Below are 22983 nucleotides of genomic sequence, written 5' to 3' on the forward strand. Positions count from 1 at the left end.
AGAGCAGGACTCCTAGTTAGCCTGAGTAAGTGCTACTTATCCACACACACCATTTTTTTTCTTGTTAAGCCATTGTTTTCTGAGCTGTAAAAAATAGGCAGGTCTGAGGATATAGCTCAGTGGAAGAGTATTGGCTAGCATGCTTAAGACCCTGGACTCAATCCTCACCACAAGAAAGAAAGGAAGAAAGGAACAAAGGAAAGTAAGGTACGTAGGTTGATATCTCTTCTTCTATCCTTAGAAGTGTGTTGGATTCCAGTGGGTTTTGTTTCTTTAAATTTTGGAGTATATACATATGCATCATGAAGTGTCTAGAGCCCGCCCTTAGCGTTTTCTAGCAAGGCGGTCCCTCTACTACTTGAGCAGTAGCTCCACTTCTAGCTTTTTGCTGGTTCATTGAAGATAAGAGTCTCATGGAGGGGCTGGGAAGGTGGCTCAGTGGTAGAGCACTTGCCTTGCATGCCTGAGGCCCTGGGTTCGATTCCCCAGCACCACATAAGCAAAAAGAAAAAAGCCGGAAGTGTTGCTGTGGCTCAAGTGTTAGAGCGCTAGCCTTGAGCTGAGGAGCTGAGGGACAGCGCCCAGGCCCAGAGTTCAGGCCCCACGACTGGACCCCCCCCAAAAAAAGAGTCTCATGGAATTTTCCTGTCTGGGGTGGTTTTGAACTGAGATCCTCAGAGATCCTCAGATCTTAGCCTCCTGAGTAGCTAGGATTTCATGTGTGAATCACTGATACTCAGTAGTGTTGAGTTTTTGAAAGAATGCCCCCATTCCCATTCCAGGTTTGATTTCTGAATTGGAGTGCTGGCAAGGAAGGTGCTCTACTACATAAGCCACACATCTAGTCTCCCTCTTTCAAAGAGAGTCTTGCTGTGTAGTCTTGGCTGGTCTTGAAATTTCCTCTTACTGTATCCTCTCAGAAGCTGGGATTATAGGCATGTACCACCATGCCCACCTTTCTTTTTGCAAGGATTTTGAGTCAGGTAATTCTATCTCTGTGTCTTGGCTTAGGCCTGATCTCTTTTGCTTAAGCACTCAGGCCAAGGGGGTAAACTTTTTCCCTCAGTAATTATTTTGTTCTTAGATTCAGGGTGTTTTAATTCCTGGTATTTCAAGGGCAATTATCTAGATGGAAGTAAAATAAAGTTTTTTTTTCCTTTGAGGAAAAAGTCTTTGAAACTAGGACAACAAAAACAGCCCAGATAAAACCTAGTCATTAACAACAAAAACATAATCCAAGTGGTTTTCTTATGTGTAATAACTCCTGATGAAAGTTGGGGTTAGTTAATTACTCGGTTAATTATTAAGCATATTCTTTAAAATTTTTTTCTGTGACATTGGCTGATGTTTCTATAATGCTTATTTAAGACAAAGTGTACAAAGTAAGCAAGGTTCTTGGGAAGATGGTAACAAGAGTGTAGTCCTATAAAAATATTTAGTAGTAGTGTTACTTTACCTAAGCATACTTGCTTAATAGGTAAGTGTCCCAGTTGCTTGCATTTCAAATCACATCCACGAATGATGCAATTCTGGCTGCGCAAACCCATAATTATTTTTCAGGTATTTTTTTGGGAAATGTAGAATCATTGGCCAGCTTAATTCCTTCTTAAGGAAAACATTACAGAAAAGAAAGTCAGAACTGGATTTCCCGGAGTTTTTAAAATTTTGATGTGATCTACAGCAGCTCACACCTGTAATCCTAACCATTCAAGAGGCTGAGATCTGTGCTAGGAATATGGCTTAGTGGTAGAATTCTTGCTGAACATGCATGAAGCCCTGAGTTTTATTCCTCAGTACTACATAAACAGAAAAGGCTAGAAGTGGCACTGTGGCTCAAGTGGTAGAGTACTAGCCTTGAGCAAAAGAAGCTCAGGGACAGTGCCCAGGCCCTAAGAAATTCAAGCCCCAGGACTGGCAAAAAAAGCGCTTTTGTTGTTGTTGTTGTGGCTAGATATCAATCTCTATGCTATCTATTCCTTTAAAAGCCTCCTTTTCTTCTCAAGCCACATCAGAGAGTGGGAGTAGCCCTCCCCTGAGTTCCAAGAAGATGAAGCTTGGTTAGGTTTAAATCACTAAATATCTCATTCCTGATCCAATTTAAGCCAGGGAAAATGCAAGAAAGAGTCAGCTGGGGCTTCTGGGAAAAGAAGCTTTTAGAGTGACATGCCTCCACCCCTTCCTTTCTCTGTCTTACCCAAAAAGTCTACTCTTCCTTACAAACACAACTCTCAGATATCTAGACCTTCCAGTGAATCAGCAAAAAGCTGAAAGTAGAGCTGTGGCTCAAGTGGTAAAGTGGCAGCTTGAGCAGAAAAAACTCAGGGATAAAGCTCAGGCTTTGAGTTCAAACTCCACAATTAGCACGCACACACACACACACACACACACATACACACACACATTCTCTCTCTCTCACACACACATGAATATCTGTGAGGATATATTTGAATTTGAACTTCTAGGCCTTTATGACACACTGAGAGATAAATTCGTTGATAGCTGTGTGTTATTACTGAGTGCTGGGTACATATTCTTAAGGGAAGAACTGATCTCACATCCTAGAACTTTGGTTCCCCTCTGCCCTGCTGCAGAGGCCTTTAGTCCCCCTCTCAGGAGCCATCACATATCCACGTTTCCATTGTTACTCTCCAAGGAGGGTTCTTCCTGCCTTGCCTTCCAGTGTCTGCTGTCTGGAACAGAGTGTTAGTCTGCAGGGGAGGAAGCATGATGGGAGGAGAGCTCTACCTGCAGGAAATGTAGGGTTTGCTTTGCACAGTAGCGGGTGATTAGAAAGGAAAGAAAGGGAGGAAGCAGCTTGGTGGCTGGAGGCTCAGATTGTGCCAGATTTCCATTTTGGGAGACTTTCCTCCTATTCTGTTATACAATCACCATGTTTTAATCTTTTATTTCCTATTTAACTCTGAAGTTGCTTAATGGTAGTGGTGTTTGAAGATAGTATGAATATGATTGAAAAAACCAAAGAGAAAACTATGTTTTTTCTTCTACTCATTGTGATTTTGAAAATGGAAGTTAGAAAAGTTGCTTTCTTTGTATATTTCTATTCCCTCTATCCATCCATAATGGACTAATTTTACAATTAGAAATAGAAGCCATTCATGGCTTAACTGTCTTTTTATTCCATAGAAGGGATAGTTTTCTCATTAGGATATTTGCAAAAGTTACAAACAGCAAAGCTTATTATGTTTTACCAGTGCCAGGAACACGAGAATTAAATGAAGACAGATTAAAAACCGGGATGAGAAGAGGAAGGGTTGGGGCTTCCCCTGTGGGCATTCATTGCTCAGAACCCAGTGGGCTTTTTCCCTTGCTTCCTCCCTAGCTTCTTTCACATCTCTGGGGTTTGGCTTAAGCTCTCAGGACCACCCTGAGCCTTAAACTGTATTGTAAAGAAAGTTTTATTATATAAAGCTCTCTTCTAGTTCAGGCATGCTTTAACATGGCCCAGAAAACCATTTGATAAGTAGTAATCACACACTCATTTCTAGTTTCATGAGGATTTTGGATGTTCTGGTGGAAAGATGGAGATTGAGGGCTGAAGTAGGCCTCTGGGAAGGAGGAGGGAAGGTGCTGTGATTTAGGTGTGGTCTGAATGTCTCACCAAATTCCATTGTAATTAAAGTCTTGGTCCCCAGGCTGGCACTATTGGGAGGTGAGGATGTAGTGGAAGATGTTTAGGTCATTGGGGCAGGTACTTGAAAGGGACTGTGGGATCCCAGTCTTTCTCTGACTTCTTGTTTGGTCATATAAGCTCCCCACCCCTACAAGTTCACAGCAGTGTACTGTAACCAGTTGTCCTCATTAAAAGTTAAACAAATGGGGCCATTGATGTTGGACTCTGAACCTCTGCAAAAAAGAGCCAAGTAAGCCATCTTAATCTTTGTGTCTTTGGTGCCTCAGGTATTTTGTTGAAGTAACAGCCTAGCTGATGAATATAGAAGGGCTAGCAATATCTGTGCTCAACATTGTTATGGAAAACAGAGTCAAAATTCCATTTGGCCATCTGGACATCAAATAGGCATGTTAAGATTTTCTTCTTTGGTTTGACACGTGAGAAATTTTTTTGACAACACTGGACTTTGAATACAAGGCTTAGTGTTTCATGGGCAAGAGCTCTTCTGCTTGAGCTCTGCCTCCTGCCATTTTTCTCTGGTTATTTTTGAGATCAGGGTTTGTTTTTTGCAAGGTTGGATCTGGGCCTATTTACATTTCCTGTTGTAGCTGAATAACAAGCACACCACGCCACACAGCTTTTTCTGTTGAGATAAGAGTCTTGCAAACTTTTCTGCCTGGGCTGGCCTTGAACCTTGATCCTTGCACTGTCAACTTCCCAGAGAGCTGACAGGTGTGTGTCACCTGTGCCTACCTGTTGTTTGAGATGAGGTTCTTACAAAGTTTTTTTCCCCCTATGTTGGCTTAGAGACACGATCTTTCTGATCACCTGATTTTTTTTTTTTTTTTAAGGATGGGTTTGACAAATGAGGAGGAAATTTCTCTGATAGAAACTGACCTAAAACATTTCTTTTCATTTTCAGATCTTATATTGTACTTTAAACACACCTAAAATTGACATGAAAAGACTCCTAGGAGGGCAATTAGGTCTTGAAGATTTCATATTTGCCCATGTGAAGGGATTAAAAAAAGAAGTGAACGTCTATAAATCTGAGGATTCACTTGGACTCACCATTACTGATAATGGTGTTGGCTATGCTTTTATCAAGGTAAGTTAAAAAAGAAAACAACATTGTGCCCTAATTGAGGATAACATTTAGGAAAATTGATCACATCAGAGTAAATTAAAAATGAACTAGATGAGATGATCCATCCCTGTAATTCCCAGACTTGAGAAGCAGAGGTAGAAGGATCACAAGTTCGAGGTTGGCCTGGGCTGTTACACAGTGAGACTATGTCCCAGTTCGAGGTTGGCCTGGGGTGTTACACAGTGAGACTATGTCGCAGCAAAGAAAAGACAAAAAAAGAAAAGAAAAGAAAAATAAAAAGGAAGATCGGAGGAGATCTTCAGTGTGGAAGCTGGATCAGCCCAGCCTTTATGTCTAAATTGGTAATGTTTAACTTCAAGAAAATGGTCATCCAGGTAAGCTAGATCATCTCAGGATGGTGAGATTTGAGAATCCCAGTTCAAAGCCAGCCTGGGTAGGAAAGTCGATAATCCCTTCACTTAGTCACCAAAAAGCCAGAAATAGAGTTGTTGCTGAAGTAGTAGAAGGATAGTCTTGAGCAAAAATGATAAGGAACAGCAACCCAGTCCCTGAGTTCAAGCCACAGTACTGGCATAACAGCAACAATCAAAATAAAAGTCAGAAGAACAAAAAAGAAAGGATAGGGAGAAAGAGAAGAAAGGAAAAAAGTGACCAAAAGGCATCATTTTTTCTTTTTTTTTCTTTCCTGCCCCCCCCCCCACCGACATTGTAAAGCTCGTTTATCATTTTTTCTTGACCCTTTCTTTGAATTTCTTTCTTTAGCAAAGGAAAACGTGGCTACAGCTCTGGCACAAGGTCACTTCTTGCTGATCTCTAGTGACTTGTTGTGACTTCTTTTCAAAAAAATTTTTTTATGTATTTATTTATTTTTGAGAGGGATTTATTTGTTTATTTGTTTGTTTTGTCAGTCATGGGGCTTGAACTCTGGGTCTGGGCGCTGACCCTGAGCTCTTCAGCTCAAGGCTAGCCCTCTACAACTTGAGCCAAAGCACCACTTTTGGTTTTCTGCTGGTTTATTGGAAATTAGAGTCTCACAAACTTTCCTGCCTGGGCTGACTTTGACCTAGGATCCTCAGATCTCAGCCTCCTGAGTAGCTAGGATTACAGGCGTGAGCCACTAGTGCTTAGCTTTTATTTATTTTTTAAATTTTATTTTATTCTAAAGATGCTGTACAGAGGGGTTTCAGTTACATGAATAAGGTAATGAGTACATTTCTTGTCGAACATTGTTACCCCCTCCTTTGTTTTTTTTTCCCTACTATCCCTTCCCTCCCCCATTTTGAATGTTATTATCTTTAAATAGTTGTACAAAGGAGTTGCCATTCAAGATTTATTTTGTTACTTCTAACTGCACAGATTTTTGCCAACCTATTTAATTCTTTTAAAAAGTTATTTAAAATGATCCAAATAATATAGTTGTTTTATTTAGATATAAAGAGTAATGTGGAGCTGCAAAGGCAAGAGAAAAATGTTTGACATGGTATAGAAATTATAACTAAAGAGGGGCTGGGAAGGTGGCTCAGTGGTAGAGCGCTTGCCTTGCATCCCAAGGCCCTGGGTTCGATTCCTCAGCACCACATAAGCAAAAAGAAAAAGCCGGAAGTGGTGCTGTGGCTCAAGTGGTAGAGTGCTAGCCTTGAGCTGAAGAGCTGAGGGACAGCACCCAGGCCCAGAGTTCAGGCCCCACAACCGGACCCCCCCCCAAAAAAGAAATTATAACTAAAGAGAGAGAAAAATAGACATCTCTTTAAAAGTAATTCTATTGTAGTGAGTACAGCTGTCCCTCAATGACTGGTTGGAATTGCTTCCAAGTTCCCCTGGCATGCTGAAATCTATAGATGCTCAAGTATTTAATATAAACATCATAGCATGGCCATATAATCTATGCACTTTGTCCTGTACAATTTAAATCTTCTTCTGTAGATTACTTATAAGTGTTATGGAGATGTGAAAAATGTCCATGTATGTTCAGAAAAGATGCAGCATTTCACATTTCTTTTGGGTTGGTACCTTACTCTGCTGCCCAGGCTAAGAACTCCCTTGTTCAAGTAATCCTTAGGGCTGACTAGAGTAATAGTAACAGCTGTCTTATGTTGAATGCTTACTGTATAGTAGGCACTTTGCATGCATTTTCTCATTTAATTCTACAATTTTTCTATTTTGTTGGCACTATATCTTTTCTCTTTATTTGCTTTGATGTTGCATTTTAACACATTTTGATGTACAGTTTAGTGAGTGTTTATGCATTAACACCTGTGTAGCTGCCACAGGATCCATGGAAATTTCATTTCTGTCACTCTGAAGGCTTGGCCACCAACACCTCCTGTCCCCCCACCATTGGCTTGTTTTTGAAGTATACATAAACACACATTATGTCCTCTGATGCTTCTGATTTATTTTTAACATAATGTCCCTGGGCTTTGTCTGTGGTAGGTCATTTTAGGAATTTCTCTTTTACAGATGTAAAAATAGAATCAGGAAGATTCAATCACTTGCCCCAAATTATATAGCTGGATAAATTCATGATCTGAATCTAAGAAATCTGACTGCAGAGCTAGTGTTCCTAAGTGCACTGAGCTAAGAATTAGTGGTGGCTTCAGGCAACACAGTATGCTGTATGCCTGTTTTATCTAAACCCTGATTTGCTGACACACTGTCATCACTGAAGCAATATTCCTAGGGAAGTTATCTTGACTGTAAATGGTACTCTGGTTTACCCCTAGAAATAGCAGCTATTTTTAGCTCTGCAAAAGATATGACTGTGCTTCTAGTTGAGCATATGAGCCAATGGAAAATGTGTGAGTTGAGAAAGTCATGTGGGCTAATCCCAGGGAAGCTCAGGACATGAGCTACATCGGCAGTGCCTTTTGAATGTCAGCTGAGGAGGCTTGGGAAGGTTTGCAAACATGTGTGGAGTTTTTAGATGTTGACCTGTGATGTTTAGAGATTGTGTTTCTACATTTTAAAATATGCTCTGTTAGACATGTGCCCGCCTCAGAGAACTCATCACCAGCTGTGGGAAAACAGGGTACCTTGGTAGCAAAAGAGAAAGGGCCAATGTAGAGGTTACTTTATTCTATTTTATTTTAATTTTTGTATTGTTATTATAAAGGTGATGTGCAGAAGGATTATAGTTCTATAAGCAGGTAATGAGTAGCTTTCTTTTTGGACACTGTCACTTCCTTCCCATATACTTTCTATTTTTTCCTTAAGGTCATGTTAAAAGAGGGATTCATATTATACTGTGGTCATTGTTGATAATATTTTAGAGAATATATTGTTTATATATATATTTAAAGTATGTTCCATATGGCAGTGAAAATACATGATTTGAAAAGAGGAGCAAGCTGCTTCTGGGTCTACCTTGCTCTACTTTTTTTTTTTTTTGTTGGTCGTGGGTCTTGAACTCTGGGCTTGGGCACAATCCCTCAGCTCTTCAGCTCAAGGCGGGTGTTGAGCTACAGCAACACTTCCGGTTTTCTAGTGGTTTATTGGAGATAAGAGTCTCCTGGCCTTTCCTGGTAGGGCTGGCTTTGAACCGTGATCCTCAGATCTCAGCCTGTTACGTAGCTAGGATTACAGGCGTGAGCCACCGGCACCAGCTGCTCTACCTCTTGATATAAGTCTGTATTTAAAAGTTCATCTAGCTTGGACCATTTTGTTTTTAGAGATGGGTATTTTCTTTTGTCTCATGTTTGGAAGAAATGCTTGATTTGAAAGCATTACATTACTGTTCTAAGAAGCAGCATAGGAGAGAGATGCTGCTGAGTTTATTTTTTTTCCTTTTTCTTTTTTTTTTCTTTCTTTCTTTTTTTTTTTTTGGGTGCTGGTACTGTGGATTGAACTCAGAGCCTGAGAACTGCCCCTTAGGTTTTTTTGCTCAAGGCTACTGCTGGACCACTTGAGCCACAGCTCCACTTCTGGCCTTTTGTTGGCTAGAGTTAAGAATTTCACAGACTTTCATGCCTCAGCTGGCTTTGAACTGCAATTCTCACATCTCAGCCTCCTGAGTAGTTAAAATTACAAGCATGAGCCACTGGCACCTGGCCAAATTGTTTTACTACTTGAAATGATCCTATATTTAAGAAAGATTACATATAGAAAGATTGCAGTAATAATATACAAAGTCATCATTTACCTAAATGTCCAATTGTTACCATTTGTTACATTTGCCTTGCATTCTTAATCTCATACACATTTATGTATATATGTTATATTTCTTTTACCCTTTATATTTGTGAGTATAATTAGTAGTGATATGATGTTCTCTTGCATCTAACTATAGTACAGTGGCAGAGTTCAGACAATCTAACATTGATACTTTGAAACTAACCTGTAGTCTAGATTGCAATTCTATCATTTATCTTAGCTAATAGTGTTCATACTTCCTCCTCATTACAGGTCTGATCTAGGATCCTACTTTTCATTTACTTGGCCTGTCTTTTTAATCTTAGTAAATCTAGAATAAGTCAGCCTTTTCCAGGACATCTCTTGATCTGGGATTTTCTGGTCATGTTGAGAGGAACATATGCATTCTGGGAGGGAGATACAAGGGCCATGCTCTGGCCTCTGTTTACCACATCAGAAGGGACATGACATTGACCTGTCTTGTTATTTGTGATGATAATTGTCGTCACTTGTCTGAAGAACTCTAGGCCTGTGCATTGTCCCTGAGCTCTTCAGCTCAAGGCAAGTACTCTTCCACTTGAGCTACAGCACCACTTCTGGTTTTCTGGTGGTTTATTAAAGATAAGAGTCTCAAGGATGTTCCTGCCAGAAATGGCTTTGAACCGTGTTCCTCAGATCTCAGCCTCCTTAGTAGTTAGGATTACAGGGGTGAACCACCAGCACCTGGCTTCCACCAGTCTTTTTTACTTCAAAGTTATTATGTTTTCTTCTTTCTTTAATATGTAATTGTGGGAAGATACTTTAAGATCATGAAAACCCTTATTTCGGGGCTGGGAAGGTAGCTCAGTGGTAGAGCGCTTGCCTTGCATGCGTGAGGCCCTGGGTTCCATTCCTCAGCACCACATAAGCAGAAAAATCCAGAAGTGGCGCTATGGCTCAAGTGGTAGAGTGCTAGCCTTGAGCTGAAGAGCTGAGGGACAGCACCCAGGCCCAGAGTTTAGGCCCCACGACTGGCAAAAAAAAAAAAAAAAAAGAAAGAAAACCTTTATTCCCTTATACTCCACTGAGCTGGTAATATCTACTGGTCTCTCTTGCCTGAATCAATTTTTCTTATAACGGTTGCAAAAAGATGACTTTTCTAATAGTTTCTTTTCTTACCCTTTCTTTCTTTCTTTCTTTCTTTCTTTCTTTCTTTCTTTCTTTCTTTCTTTCTTTCTTTCTTTCTTTCTTTCTTTCTTTTGTTCTTTCTTTCTTTCTTTCTTTCTTTTCCTTCCTTCCTTCCTTCTTTTTTTCTTTCCTTTCCTTTCCTTTCCTTTCTTTCTCTCTCTCTCCCTCCCTTCCTCCCTTCCTTCCTTCGTTCCTTCGTTCCTTCCTTCCTTCCTTCTCTCTTCCTTTGTCTCTTTCTCTCTCTCATCTCTCTTTTTGGTGGTACCAGGCTTTTAACTCAAGGCCTGATATTCTACCACTTGAGCCACATACACTCAGTTCGGAACCTTAACAATAAATATTCCCCAAGGCAGTGAATGAGAGTGGCCTGAGAATATTAGTTTGTTACTGTGAGCAGGGTTGAGGACAGGGTTGGAAGGCTCAAGGGTGCAGGTCTCAAAATTGCCACGTGTGGCTGCAGGGCCACCTGGAGTCCTGTGCCTAGAATTTGGGGAGTGGAAGGATGCCACCCTCGAGTAGTGCTTATATTAGTGGTGAGGCCATTGTGCTAGATATGCAGAGGATGAGTATGATGGAAGCTTCTATATCATAGTGATTGAAAATGATTGGGAACCTTTATGTTTAATTATGGATTCCTGTCTCCCAAGAAATATCTAGTAAGCAGCCTGCTGTTGTAGCCTCAGTATCAAAGCCAGATGAAAGTCTTTGAGTGAAGAATAATGTAAATGATTCAATAAACATGATTTTAGCATGAATATCCTTTTCCATGCCTTAGTCCTTCAAATCTCAATCACAACTCTTAGCAATATTATCAATCTCTATCCCGTTATTGCATGATTGTGAAAATACATTGGATTCAGAAACTTACCTCCATTGATTGTTCATTCAACATACTTATGAGGCTAAGGCTTGGTAACCTATACAATAATCAGCGTCACCTACTTTATTTTTGTATCTGGTCCACCTCCTGGTGTTCTTTAAGTTTCTTATGTTGATTTTCCTTTCTCTTCCTTCTAGATCTTTAGCTGCTGCTGGTTGCATATGCTTTCACTGTTTCCCCCTGGGTTTCACTTGGATTCTCACCCTGCCACTTATTCTCACTTCTGCCTTTTCTCCATCCATCTGGGCACTTTTCTGTGACCGTTATAGCTGCTCATAGGCCTGGGCAATGCTAGATGGCTGTTACTCTGACCTGTAATTCGTTGGTAAGAAACTTGCATGCCTTTTAAGTCTTCCATGTAATTAACTTTATGTAATGCTTATATAAAATAAAATTATAATGATAAATCTTAAAACTAAAAATACATGGTGGGAAACTGAACTTTGTATGGTACAATTGATCAAATAGGTTAAAGGTACATTAAGAGGTGAATTAACATAAAAAGAAAAAAGTTGAAGGGCAACTATGGATTTAGAAAACTCTTTAATGGTTTAAGAATGTTTATGTAGCATTATTATGTTTTTTTCTTCTTTTCTGTTTGATCTCTTGTTTCATCTTGCTTCTTTTTTTGGTTTATGTGCCAGTACTCAGTACCTCATGCTCTTGCTTAAATTTTTCTGCTCAAGGCTGGTTCTCTACCATTTGAGCCATACTTGGACTTTTTCTTGTGTTAATTGGAGATAAGAGCCTTTTAGATTTTTGTACTCAGTATGGCTTTTTAGTCAGATTTCAGTATGTTTCTTACTCAGATCTCTTCCTCCTGAGTAGCTAGGATCACAACAGGTAAGAGCCCTTGGTACCTAACCTTAATCCTATTGTTGTTGTTGTTTTTTCTGGGACAGTTCAGCATTGAGTGGCAAGTTATGGTTACATCATTTTTTGCTAACTAATGAAAGTTTCTAGACTAGGAACTTTCTGGCATCTTATAATTAGCTGTAATAATAAATAATCTTTCTTGAAGTAGGCATTAGTATATAATATGCATATTGACATGTTAATGGTGAATTGTAATTAAATATAGCAATATACTTAAAATTTGTGGAGAAAAATATGTTGTGAGTTTTGGTATGTAATCATATAATTTACCTTTTAAAGTGCCCAGCCTTTTTAGATTTTTGTTTTCTAATGTTCTGCTAACAATATTTTTGAGATAATGGGGTACCATGAGTTTCTGTAAACTTGACACCCAATCCCTGGCTCCATGGATTGAGATGGGACACCTCCACCTGGCAAGGCTGGAGAGCATGCATGTTTTCATGACACAGCAGTAGAGCTCCAGCATGTCTAGTCTGTCCCTCCTTTCCAGGAAGGCTTTGGGCATCCTGAGGCCTACCGTGGCCTTTATTGTGCTTCTCTTTTCATTGCTGTGGAGAAACTTATACATCCTAGAAGGCCTGTTATTCTGACAAGGTTTTCTGGCATTCCTGTTTCTAAAATTCAGAAATTCTTTCTTTAAAATACATTTTTTAATTGTAAAAATACTGTACAGAGGGGTTACAGTTACATGAGTAAGGTAATGAGTACATTTCCTATCGAGCATTGTTACCTCCTCCTTTGTTTTTCCCCTACCACCCCTTGCCCCCCAACTCCTCCTTTCCTCCCCCACAAGTTGTAAAGTTCAACTTCAGAAATTCTTGACACCATGGTTTCCACCTTGTTTTGAACCAACATGACAGATGCATTGTAGAAAAAATTTAAGAAACCTATCATGGTAGCCACATCTTTAAGCTTAGCATTCAAAAAGGAGAGGTAGAAGGATTGTAAATGACAGGGCAGTCTGGACTATATGGTAAGATCCTGTTTCAGCCTCTACCCACCCCTGCCAAGAAAGACTAGCTTACACTGGGTACCACTGGCTCATGCCTGTAATCCTAGCTACTCGGGAGGGCTGAGATCTGAGAATCAGAGTTCAAAGTGAGCCCAGGCAGCCCATGAGACTCTTACCTCCAGTTAACCAGCACCAACCCCCCACACCCCAAAAAAAACCCAAAGCAAAAAAAACCCCACATAAGCAGAGCTGTGGCTGTGATCAAGAGATATAGGAGGTGCAGCACCAGCCTTGGGAGAAAAAGCTAAGGGACAACACTATGTAGGCCCTCAGTTCAAACCCCAGTACTAGCATGTGTACATACCATACACACATACACACAGAAAGAAGGCCCAGCTAGCTTAAAGTTTCTCCTTGGATTTTAAGGATGCCTCGTCTAAAACATACCTATCCAGATATGCTGGTGCAGACTATAATTCCAGCTACTTGTGATGTGGCAGGAGGATTGAGAATTTGAGGCCAGCCTAGGCAAGGTTAGTGAAACTATCTCACAAACAAAAAAAATCAAACTAAAGGGATGAGAACATGGCTCAAGTAGTAGAGCTTTCCCCCAGCATATGTGAGGCCCTAGGTATAATCCCCAGTAATATGCATGTACATGTACACACACACACACACACACACACACAGAGTCACAACCACCACAATCATTCATTACTCTAGAGACTTCCAAAATTGCTAACCATATCTGCCTCTTGTTAGGTACTGGTCTTCTTATCTATGATCACACCAATCTTCAAATCTTTAAATTTGTAATGAAGGCTTGAAAAATGTAGCCAGTAGAAAAATCTTAAGTTCTATATGTTACAGTGGGCCTCATGTTTAAATAATTGAACATCGTTTATCACTGTGTGAGCATTGGGTTAGGCACAGGACATATAAGGATGAACACACAATCGATGACCCCAAGGTTATTACAGATTACTAATGGAGAGCAAGAAGTAAAGGGACAATTATACCATGCTGTGTTGATTCTTGTTGATTTTCCCAAGGCTCAATCTTCCCTATCTGTGATGTGAGAGTCTCATAAAGGTTGTTAGAGTTCAGTGACAAAGCAAATGTGAAATGCCTAACATAGTGCTCAGTTTATAGAGCAAAAATTACTAAGGAAGATAAGAATGTCACCATACTCATTCTTTGAGGAGTGGGTTGAGCGATATCAAGAAAAACTTATTAGAGGAGATAGTCACTTTGAGGGAATTGAATTCTGAATGATACCAAGAAAAGAATGGTTGTTTTTTTTTGGTTCATCTTTAAATAAGCATTATATTTAATTACAAATGTCAGTGTATATGTGTGTACATATATGTGTGTGCATATATGCATATGTATATGCATGTACATATACATAAATATGAAGATCAAGAAAAGTAATGTCACACAGTTCTATTTCATACTACATTATCACAATTAATTTTCTTTCTTTCAGAGGATTAAAGATGGTAGCATTATTGACTCGGTTAAAACAATCTGTGTGGGAGATCATATTGAATGCATAAACGGAGAAAATATCATTGGGCAGCGTCACTATGAAGTTGCTAAGAAGTTAAAGGAATTAAAAAAAGAGGAACTCTTTACCATGACATTAATAGAACCTAAGAAGGCATTTGGTAAGTTGTGTGTGTGTGTGTGTGTGTGTGTATGTGCACATGCATGTATGTGCATGTGGTGTGAATGAGATTTGTGAAAGATTCTTTGCCTGGTTTATCATTTTCTTTTTGTGACAGTGCCGAGCTTGAACTCAGAGCCTCTGCACTCTCCTTTAGCTTTAGCTCAAGGCTGGTGCTCTACCATTTGAGCCATACCTCCACTTCCAGCTTTTTACTAGTTAATTGGAGATAAGAGTCTCATGGACTTTTTAGCCCAGGCTGAGTTCAAACTATGATCCTCAGATTTCAGCCTCCTGTAGCTAGAATTACAGGCATGAGCCACTAGTACCCAGTTCTCCTGGCTTGTCTAAGGAAAGGAATAGTTTACCTTGTATATCATCTAACCTATCAGTTTAGAATATAGAAAATGATAATATTATTTATAAGAAAAATAACTACTAAAGGAAGAAAAAAGAAAAATTGCCTTGACATTGGCATTAACATTTTCTTTTTTTTATTGTGAAATTATTGTACAGAGGGATTACAATTACATGGGCAAGATAATAAGTTCATTTCTTATCAAGCATTGTAGCCTCTTCCTTTGTTTCCCCTTCCCATCCCTTCCCATCTGCCCCCCTCCCCCCCCAGGCATTAACATTTTCTTTTTTTCTATCTGTCTTGGGGCTTGAACTCAATGTCTGGGCATTGTCCCTGAGCTCATTTGCTCAAGGCTAGTTGTCTACCACTTTCTGATGGTTAATTGGAGATAAGAGTCTCCCAGATTTTCCTACTTCCTACTCAGGCTGGCTTAGAACATTGATCCTTAGATCTTTTACCCTTCTGAGTAACTGGGATTACACCGTGTGTGTGTGTGTGTGTGTGTGTGTGTGTGTGTGTGTGTGTGTCTTGGGACTTGAACTCAGGGCGTGGGTTTTGGCACTTAGCTTTTCTGCTCAAGTCTAACACTCTATAACTTGAGCCACAGCTGTATGTCTTGCTTTTTTGGTGCCTAATTGGAGATAAGAGTTTTGTGGACTTTCCTGCTTGAGCTAGCTTTGAGCTGTGATCCTCAGATCTCAGCATCCTGAGTAGCTAGGATTATAGGTTTGAGCCACCAGCACCCACCTTGGCATTGACATTTTCTAAGCAAATATTTGGAATTACAAAGTATAAGACTGCACTTGAGATAGCTATTTTAGTTTCTGAGACCAGCTTGTATAGTTTGCATTTTGCTGAGTTGAAAGATTTTTTTTTTGATTGAGATCCTTAAACCATAATGACTGTTTAGGGATCTCAGCAGCTAAGATTTTAGTTCCCCACAGAATTGGTATTTAAAATAGTATGCAGGCTATTTTAAGGACTGCTTTCACCTATACTTTTCCTCTATTGGCTTTTTGAATTGGCAGCCTGGAGCAGTATGAATTACTCTGTCTTTGGTGTGACATCTGTACTTGCCTGGTTTTAGCCATGGCAGCTGTATTCCAACTGTTGTTGAAATCTCCAGGGACATCTCATCCACACGAGAATGTTCCAGCTTCTCCTTTACTCCCCAGCACTATTTTAATAAGCCAAATGAAGGCCTAGTGCTCATCGGTGTTAAAATATCTTTAGCAGAATCATCCCATGCCCTCCCTGACTCACACATGACCCCACCCACACTATGTCCTGTCCTTTGCTCACAGGACATGAATATTTCTTCTAGTTTGTCTTTTATGTTCTTAAGGTGGTTCATGAGAGAGATTGATTTTTCCCCCTCTTTTAGCCAATAAGAAACAAGTTTGAGCTACCTCTGAGGCATTAGCCTTTCTCTGCTCCTACATGATTCTTTGCCATTGAATGGAAGGAAGTACAGCACAGGTTACATGTTTGAGGGGTGGTGGTGGGCATTTCCACAGAAGTTGTCCAGAAAGGATGCTCCTGCCTGGGCTGTGGATGGACCACTCTGCGCCCCATTCCTGGAGCTTCTGCCATTCTCCCAGTGCACTGGGTACCTGTGTTAATCTCTTACGGAGGAAGGCAAAGGGCACTCAGCCATCTCCATTAGCTCCTTTTCAAATAACTTTTTTTGCCAGTCCAGTTCCTAGATAGCATGGTGTGAAGACACTGTGAGGGTCAAGTAGTTTCAGATAAATATTGTTTTGTGTGTATGTGTGTATGTATGTGTGTGCATGCTTGTGTTTGTCAGTACTGAGACTTGAATTCAGAGCCTATGCACTATCCCTTAGCTTTTGTGCTCGAGACAACTGGCACACTACCATTTGAGCCATACCTTCACTTCCAGCTTTTTGGCAGTTAACTGGAGATGAGAGTTTCATTCTAGCTTTGACCTGTTATCCTCAGATCTCAGGTTCCTGAGTAGCTGTGAGCCACTGGTGTCCAGTTAAATATTCTTATTTGGTTTAGAGTCTTTGTAAATCAAAGATATTCTCTTCGTACTGTTCTTCCTACATTTATTCTCCAGCACATATTCTATTTTTCAGAGTAGTTGTTTTCTAATTCTTTTCCTGCTTAATCCTTTGGTCCTTGTATCTGTGTACAAAGTTTCTGATACTCCTAAACTTGGGTGCTAATTTGCTCATTGTCTTGAATGTGACAGAGTTGTCATGTTTTGTTTTATGATTAGCAATTTTTTGTCCTTCTATATCAGAGACATGTATAGTAGTTAATACACTTCACTCATGGTGATTGGACCTGACCTCCTTTACTGGATGAACTTCTTGGATATACTTATAAAGCATCCTCAGTAGAATTTTTCAGTATCTCAAATTGTGTTGGTGTTGGGGGTTTTATTTTTATTTTCCAAACTGCTGGTTTATATACATTTTCTACTCTGTGAGTTGATTCTTTATTCTAGGCCCTATTATGTAGGTTTTTCTCTTAGAAGGGAGCCGTGTATACAAGGTGGCTTATATCTGTAATATTAACTACTCAGGAGGCTGATACCTGGAGAATAGTAGTTCTAAACTAGCCTAGGCAGAAATGTCTGCTAATCTCTATCTCTAAAAAGACCAACAAAAAGCATGCTGGAAGCCAGGTTCTTGTGGTGCACTGGTAATCCTAGCTACTCAGGAGGCTGAGATCTGAGGATCATGTTTCAAAGCCAGCTCAGGCAGGAAAACTATGAAGACTCTTATCTCCAATTAGCCACCCAAAAGGCCAGAAGTAGAGCTATAGCTCAAGTAGTACAGCCCTAGCCTTGAGCTTAAAAGCTCAGGAACAATATCCAGACCCCTAATTCAAGCCCAGGACACACACACACACACACACACACACACACACACACACACACACACACACACACACACACAATATCCCGACCCCTAATTCAAGCTCAGGACACACACACACACACACACACACACACACACACACACACACACAGAGGCTTGGAAGTGCGGCTCAGGTGGTACTGTGCCAGCTGAGTGAGAGGTCCTGGATCCTGAGTTCAAGCCCTGGCATCACAAAAAGAAAGAAAAGAGAAGAAAAGCCTACCTTTGTTTTTGCCTTTGGGATAAAGAAAAATTACTTTGACCTCATCCAAGTGCTTAGTTCTGTGTCAGGGAGGAAAGCTACATCAGGAGTTTCTTGGAGGTACCAAATCTGATTAGGCTTCCTTCAATTCTCTTAGTTCTAGGCTGTATCACCTTTCTTTTTTTCTTTCTTTCTTTCTTTTTTTTTGGGTCCGGTCGTGGGGCCTGAACTCTGGGCCTGGGCACTGTCCCTCAGCTTTTCAGCTCAAGGTTAGCGCTCTACCACTTGAGCCACAGCGCCACTTCTGGCTTTTTTTTTTGCTTATGTGGTGCTGAGGAATCGAACCCAGGGCCTCATGCATGCAAGGCAAGCACTCTACCACTGAGCCATCTTCCCAGCCCATATATCTCTTTTCTTTCTTTCTATGTTTTCTAGCATTATCCACGACTCCGAGCCAGAAATTCAAATTTCTTTCTTTCTTTTTTGTGCAGGTCCTCAGACTTGAACTTGAGCTTTTCTGCTCAAGGCTAGCACTCTACCACTTAAGCTACAACTCCATTTTCAGCTTTTTGATAATTATTTGGATCTGAGAGTCTTACAGACATTCCTTCCTAGGCTGGCTTTGAACTGAGAGATTCAGCCTCCTGAGTAGCTAGGATTACAGGCATGAGACACTGGTACCCAGAAGTTTCTTTCTTTTTTTTTTTATTATTTTTTGAGACAGGTCTTTTAATTTTTTTATTTTTTAGCTTTTTAAAAATATTTTTTATTGTAAAGATACTGTACAGAGGGGTTACAGTTGCATGAATAAGGTAATGAGTACATTTCATACCTTTGTTACCTCTCCTTTGTTTTTCCCCTACTATCCCTTCCCTTCCCACTTCCCCAACTTCTCCCTCTCCTACTATCCTTCTCTGCCTCCTTCGCCCTGCCCCTGCCCATTGAGACAGGTCTTACTCTGAAGTCGAGGATGGTTTCAAACTTGATGTTTAGTTGCCCTTGGACTTGTGATTTTTGTCTTAGTCTCCCAGGTGCTGGGAATAGGGAGTTATAATACCACGTGTAGCAAAGAATTTATTTTGAATTCTTACTATGAGAAAGGACCAGTCTAAGTGAGACAGATTTTCTCTGCATTAGTGTAGCCCACCGTGGCTGAACTAGTCATTTCAAGGATCTAAGCTGTCAGAAATGGCTACATTATGTAGTATTTTGGAAATTTCCTACCAATGTCCTTAAAGGCTTAGCCATGGGATGCACATGGACTATAACTCAAAATGCAAGTGTGCCTTGCTTTGCAATGGCATAACAAGAATTGTAAGGAGGACTTCTCTATAGTAGGTAGAGTATCCTTATTGCGTGCTTCCATTTTTATATTTTAGGCCCAGGCCCAGAGGCCAGTGTATATATCAAGATTCTTTGAGATTTATAGGACAAACACCATGTAATTTAAGGACAAGCATTTGTTAGAATACTGCCAGGCAGGTCTGAAACAAAGATGGATTTGATCAAGTCTTAGGAAGGAAAGAAATCTTCAGATATATCTCTACCAAGAGCCTTTAATAACACTTGCATAAGGGACTTCTTCAAATTACTTTCTGTCACTCAATTCAGAATTTGAATTCCCAGGAGATAAGGGAGAGCTGATTGGGTTAGATGCCGGCCTTGACAGTGGGGCGAGCAAGCTACGTGATGGATAGGCTTACCAAGATCACACAGAGCAGTGAGGGGGTGTTTCCAAAAAAAAGTAGCAAATGTTCCTTTTATAGTTTTCCTAAGCGGTTCCCCTTTGTGCTGTAGGTACAGCAGTGCTAGTTTTCTCTTGACTTTGAATCCAACTGTAGTATTCTACAGCTGACTTGAAAAGTTTATGAGAATCTTATCTCCAATTAACCTAGAAAAAAAATAAGAAATATAGCTATGGCTCAAGCAGTATATGCCAGTCTTGAGCTAAAAAGCTAAAGGATAGCACCATGGCCCTGAGTTCAAGACCCAGTACCAGCACACACACAAACACACACATACAAACACACACACATGCACGCATGCGTGAATACATACACACACACATACAAATCTTAGTGCTTTGTTTCTAGTAAACACATTGTTTGTTACAAATGTGTTTCAGGGTGACATTGTCCAAAAAGAGATGTACTCTTTACCTGACTTATGAAACTGTAACCCCTCTGTACATCACCTTTATAATAACAATAAAAACATTAAAACAAAAAAGCACTCAGCACGGGGTGCCAGTGGCTCACACCTATAATCTTAGCTACTCAGGAGGCTGAGGTCTCGGATCACAATTTGAAGCCAGCCTGGACAAGAAAGTCTGTGAGACTCTTATCTCCAATAAACTACTCAGAAAAAGTTGGAAGTGGAGCTGTAGCTCAAATGGTAGAGTACTAGCCTTGAGACAGAGAAACTCAGGGACAGAAACCAGGCCCAGAGTTCAAGCCCTTTAGCATAACAAAGCAAATATATATGTTTTAAATATATAGAAATACATATTAAATATATTAAGTGTTTTATACATATATATATATATATATTAGGCTCTTGACAGTGGAGAGAGCAGGCTACATGACTGACAAGCCGCCAAGATGACATAGAACAGTGTGAAACACTATTTGATACACATTTGTATGAAACAATAAATAAATCAATATGTATCTTTATATTTGTATGAATTTATTGGTTTAATATTTTGTAAAGTTCTTACTATGAGTCATAACAAAAACAACTGAAAACAACTGGTTGAGCTGACTTCCCTATCGAACATCAGTAGTTTAATGGAAAATCTTTCCCACACCTCCCTTAGTTTCTCTGGCTTTCTGATCCTGACTTTCCTTCTTCCAGCCATGCGTTGCTGGCAGCCTGCCCAGTCCTTATCAAGTATCGGCTGGAATGTCTCCAGAGGTATTTTTTTTAGGGCATGGCTCACTTCCTTTCCCATTTGCAGTAAAAAGGAACATATCTTCACAATGAGCTCAACCCTGAAGGTTGCCCTGTAAACCTAGATTTTCCCAAGCCTGTGAAAATCCATTCTTCCATTTACATGACTTTAAGACCAGACCTGTCCAACTCATTAATTTTCCTAGGAGACATGTTAACTGTAGAAAAATGAAGCTTTGCTTCTGTTTTGCTGAAATGAGTCTTGACTTCATTTCTCCTGGAAACTTTGTCAACTTGTGACATTTGCCCTGGATGAAAGATTTGTGGAAAGAGACCTGACACATTTCTGTGTTACAGAATCAGAAACGGAATTGAAAGAAAAAGGTTGCTTCCTAAGATATTTGTTTTGGGGCTTAAGTTTTGCAATGGGTCAGTCATATCTCCTTTTAGAGGGTTCATTTCTGGGCTGTGTATCCATCAGAATAAGATGCCAAGTATGTGGAGTACATATCAATCCTTTGAGTCATTCACAGCTGGAAATCTCAGCCCTCATCTTCCCCATTCAGCTTAAGGGATGGATGTACTCCTTTCAAAGGCTGAGCCGGTTTGATGGAAGGAGATAAGATTTGGCTTTTGAATCTAACTAGACTGATGGTTTATTGAAGATAACAGACTTTCCTGCCTGGGCTGGCTTTGAACCACGATCCTCAGATCTCAGCTTCCTGAGTAGCTAGGATTACAGGCGTGGGCCACCAGTGCCCAGCTTACTAGACTTTTTAAGATAGGTATTACAAGCCTTTAAAATAATTTTTAAAATTATTCATGCTATTTCTGGTGAAATTTCATCAACACCTTTTCATATAGTCTGACTTCTACAGAATATACTGAAACAATGAAATATAGTCGTGAAATGTATAGTTCTGTCAAATACCAGCTGTGATCATGGTAGTCACTTGATCTTTTGTTTTTTTTTTGGGTCCGGTCGTGGGGCCTGAACTCTGGGCCTGGGTGCTGTCCCTCAGCTCTTCAGCTCAAGGCTAGCACTCTACCACTTGAGCCACAGCACCACTTCCGGCTTTTTTTTTCTTATGTGGTGCTGAGGAATCGAACCCAGGGCCTCAGGCATGCAAGGCAAGCAGTCTACCACTGAGCCACCTTCCCAGGCCCGTCACTTGATCTTTCTGTAGCTTTTCTCATACAAAAAGTAAAGAGGAAGCCTGGCTCATGCCAGTAATCCTAGCTACTCAGGAGGCTGAGATCTGAGGATCGCGGTTCAAAGCCAGCCCGAGCAGGAAAGTCCGTGAGACTCTTATCTCCAATAAACCACTAGAAAACTGGAAGTGGCACTGTGGCTCAAGTGGTAGAGTGCTCACTTTGAGCTGAAGAGCTGAGGGATAGGGCCCAAGTCCAGAGTTCAAGCCCCACAACCCACAAAAAAAAAAAGAAAGAAAGAAAAAAGAGGAAAATAGAATGTATCATATCAAGCTGTTGTGAAGGTTAAATGATCAAACACATGGAAAACCCCATAGAACAGTCCCTGGAACATAGTAAATTCTCAGTAAAAGTTAGTTATTAGGCTGTCAATGGCTCATGCTTGTAATCCCAAATACTCAGCAGGCTGAGATCTCTGAGGATTGCAGTTTGAAGCCATCCCAGACAGAAAAGTCCATGAGAGACTCTTATCTCTAATTAGCTACCAAAAAAAAAAACAAAACCAGGAGAGGACCTGTGGCTTAAGTGGTAGAGTGCTTTGAGCACAAATGCTCAGTGTCAGCTCCCAGGCCCCGAGTTCAAGTCCCAGGACTAGCAGATATACAAACAAAAAGTTAGTTATTAATCATCACAGTTGAGCTTTTTTAACCTTCTGAACTGAAATGTTTCTAAGTCTGAATCTTTTGAGCATTGGACCTGATGTAAGCGGAACATTCCACATCTGATCTCATGTGATGGTAACAGTCAAAACCCAGGCTCACTACAAATATTGGATGAAATGACCTTCAGGTTATGTGAAACAAACTATCTTTTAGTGCAGAATTGGTTCCCTTTCCTAAGATATATCATTGTGTAGATGTAAATGTTCCTAAATCTTGAAACATTTTTAGTCCCAAGCATCTCAGATAAGGAATGTTCAAAGAGGACTATCTTTATGAAGGTATACCTTTTTCTTTAAGGAATGATTCTAGAAATAAAAGAAACTCACATGAAGCAGGAAAATGAAGTGGGTAAGGT

General features: G+C 40.2%; 1 protein-coding gene across 1 annotated transcript in view; it reads left to right on the forward strand.

The window, feature by feature from the left end:
- Gipc2 (GIPC PDZ domain containing family, member 2) overlaps positions 1–22983 on the forward strand; it is a 76292-nt gene that overhangs the window by 27872 nt on the left and 25437 nt on the right. Inside the window, exons 2-3 of the mRNA XM_013018249.1 lie at positions 4554–4739; positions 14232–14412. Of these exons, the coding sequence (XP_012873703.1) occupies positions 4554–4739; positions 14232–14412 (367 nt within the window). The remainder of the gene's footprint in view (positions 1–4553; positions 4740–14231; positions 14413–22983) is intronic.

Source organism: Dipodomys ordii, unplaced genomic scaffold (assembly GCF_000151885.1).
Source record: "Dipodomys ordii isolate 6190 unplaced genomic scaffold, Dord_2.0 Scaffold39, whole genome shotgun sequence".
Lineage (NCBI taxonomy): Eukaryota > Metazoa > Chordata > Mammalia > Rodentia > Heteromyidae > Dipodomys > Dipodomys ordii.